Source organism: Humulus lupulus, chromosome 8, assembly GCF_963169125.1.
Source record: "Humulus lupulus chromosome 8, drHumLupu1.1, whole genome shotgun sequence".
Taxonomy (NCBI): Eukaryota; Viridiplantae; Streptophyta; class Magnoliopsida; order Rosales; family Cannabaceae; genus Humulus; species Humulus lupulus.
The window spans coordinates 23,763,457-23,765,875 of NC_084800.1; the positions used below are offsets into that span (position 1 = coordinate 23,763,457).

General features: G+C 35.5%; 1 protein-coding gene across 1 annotated transcript; it reads left to right on the forward strand.

Moving 5' to 3' along the window:
* The first annotated feature begins 221 nt into the window (after nt 1-221).
* Nucleotides 222-1,191, forward strand: LOC133796382 (uncharacterized). The gene is made up of 2 exons (XM_062233870.1): nt 222-704; nt 781-1,191. Exons 1-2 carry the CDS (start codon nt 539-541, stop codon nt 1,008-1,010), a joined length of 396 nt encoding a protein of 131 aa, XP_062089854.1. The 5' UTR covers nt 222-538; the 3' UTR covers nt 1,011-1,191.
* Nucleotides 1,192-2,419: the final 1,228 nt, after the last annotated feature.

The following is a 2,419-nucleotide window of genomic DNA, read 5'->3' on the forward strand; positions in this document are numbered from 1 at the left end:
GTAGAGGGAAAGGCCAAAATGTGTGCTTGACGTGTCCAAATATGATTGGGTTTGAGAAGTGTACTTCCGCACCGATTCCCACAGCTTTTCCAAACCCATAATAGAATTGACCATTCCACTCCTGTAAAGTCCAACGATCACACACACATAGCAGTAGTTGACCCGTGAGATGAGTAGCTGAGTTGATGATCTCATTCATTTCTCACTGCTCACTCAAAAACAGCCTCATAGTCACTTTCTTTTTACTTTACATTGAAAGAAACCAAACCAAACTCAAACACCAAAACCCACCTCTTCTCAATTTTTTTTCCTTCTTTTTCATTCAAAAAAACGTAAAAAAGAGAAATCAAGATTCTCTCACGCGTATTATTTAAATGATTTTCCATTTGTAAAACTTTCTGTATTATCTTTCTTCAAGTTTTTTTTTTTTTTTTGAGATCATCTTTCCTATAAGTCTAGAGTCTAGGAATACTATTCTATATATAAAGTCACATAGATATAGCACTAGCTATATTGTAGAAACAAAACAATATTGCACATGTTGTGCTCACAAGGTTTGGTTCTAGCAACTGCCATGGTTGTTTCAAGCACGGTTCTTTTTCTGACTTTCTCTAGGCAAAAGTCTTTCTCACCGACCCAACCTTCCGGGAATCGTGATTCCGAACAACCTTCGGAGAAAATCCTACGTTCTTGTTTGATCTCAGGTACATATACATACTCCGATTTTTTTTTTTTTTTAATAAATCTTATTTAAATCTGATTTTTGGTTTTGATTCACAGGTGATGATAAGAAGAAGGAAAGAAAGAAAAAGATAGTGAAATTTGCTGAAAATGTGAAGGAGCCGAGAGGGAATGGGGAGGAGTTCAGGAATCGGCAGAAGAAGAGGAGCAGAATGGAGATGAATTGCAGGAATGAGATTCCCGGGATTCAAACTACGCCTTCCAATCACCTCGTTCTGTACAACGGTATCATCAAGGACCGGGTCCAAAGGCTCGAGTGTTCTTATTGATCACCTTCCAAATTTCTTCATTTACTTTTTCTTTTCTTTTTTTTCTTTTTTAGATTGCCAGTAAAAAAAATTCAAGAAAAAAAAATCTTGGTTTCTGTGGTTGTAAATACTTGAACGTTGTCCAACTCATGGATTTTTTTCCCTTCCTTAATGAGAAAATTTGGGCATGCTTATGTTTTTATTAATTTATTTAAAAAATTTCCCTGCCCTTTATTTATTTTAAATTCTCTTGCAATAATATAGTGTAATATAGCTAATAGTTTCTTTCTCTATACAAACAAGTAATAGTGTAAGGGAAATTTTATATTATATGCATAATAACTTTGTAAATTTTTTTAACATGCCACCATAACTTACTATCCCAAATATATGACAATTTCAATTGTTTAGACAAAAATACCCCTAACATCGAAATTGCATCGCAATTGCATCGGAAAAGCATCGTTTGGGATAATAATCAAGTTTTCATGATTGCATCGAAATAGCATCGATGTAGCATCGAAATACCATCGGCATCGATGTACCATCGATTTTGCCTCAAAATGGAATCGAAAAAGCATCGTTTGGGATAATAATCAAGTTTTCATGATTGCATCGAAATAGCATCAATTTGGCATCGATGTACCATCGATTTTGTATCGAAATTGCATCGAAAAAATATCGTTTGGAATAATAATTAAGTTTTCATGATTGCATCGAAATAGCATCGATTTGGCATCGAAACACCATCGGCATCGATGTACCATCGATTTTGCATCGAAAAAGCATCGTTTGGGATAATAATCAAGTTTTCATGATTGCATCGAAATAGAATCGATGTAGCATCGATTTGGCATCGAAACACCATCGGCATCGATGTACCATCGATTTTGCATCGAAATACCATCAATTTTGCATCGAAACATCATCGATGGTATTTCGATGCAAAATCGATGGTACATCGATGCCGATGGTGTTTCGATGCCAAATCGATGCTATTTCGATGCAATCATGAAAACTTGATTATTATCCCAAACGATGTTTTTTCGATAGTATTTCGATGCAAAATCGATGGTACATCGATGCCGATGGTGTTTAGATGCCAAATCGATGATATATCGATGCTATTTCGATGCAATCATGAAAACTTGATTATTATCCCAAACGATGCTTTTTCGATGCAATTTCGATGCAAAATCGATGGTACATCGATGCCGATGGTGTTTCGATGCCAAATCAATGCTACATCGATGCCAAATCGATTCTACATCGATGTTATTTCGATGCAATAATGAAAACTTGATTATTATCTCAAACGATGCTTTTTCGATGCAATTTCGATACAAAATCGATGGTACATCGATGTCGATGGTGTTTCGATGCCAAATCGATGCTACATCGATGCTATTTCGATGCAATCATGAAAACTT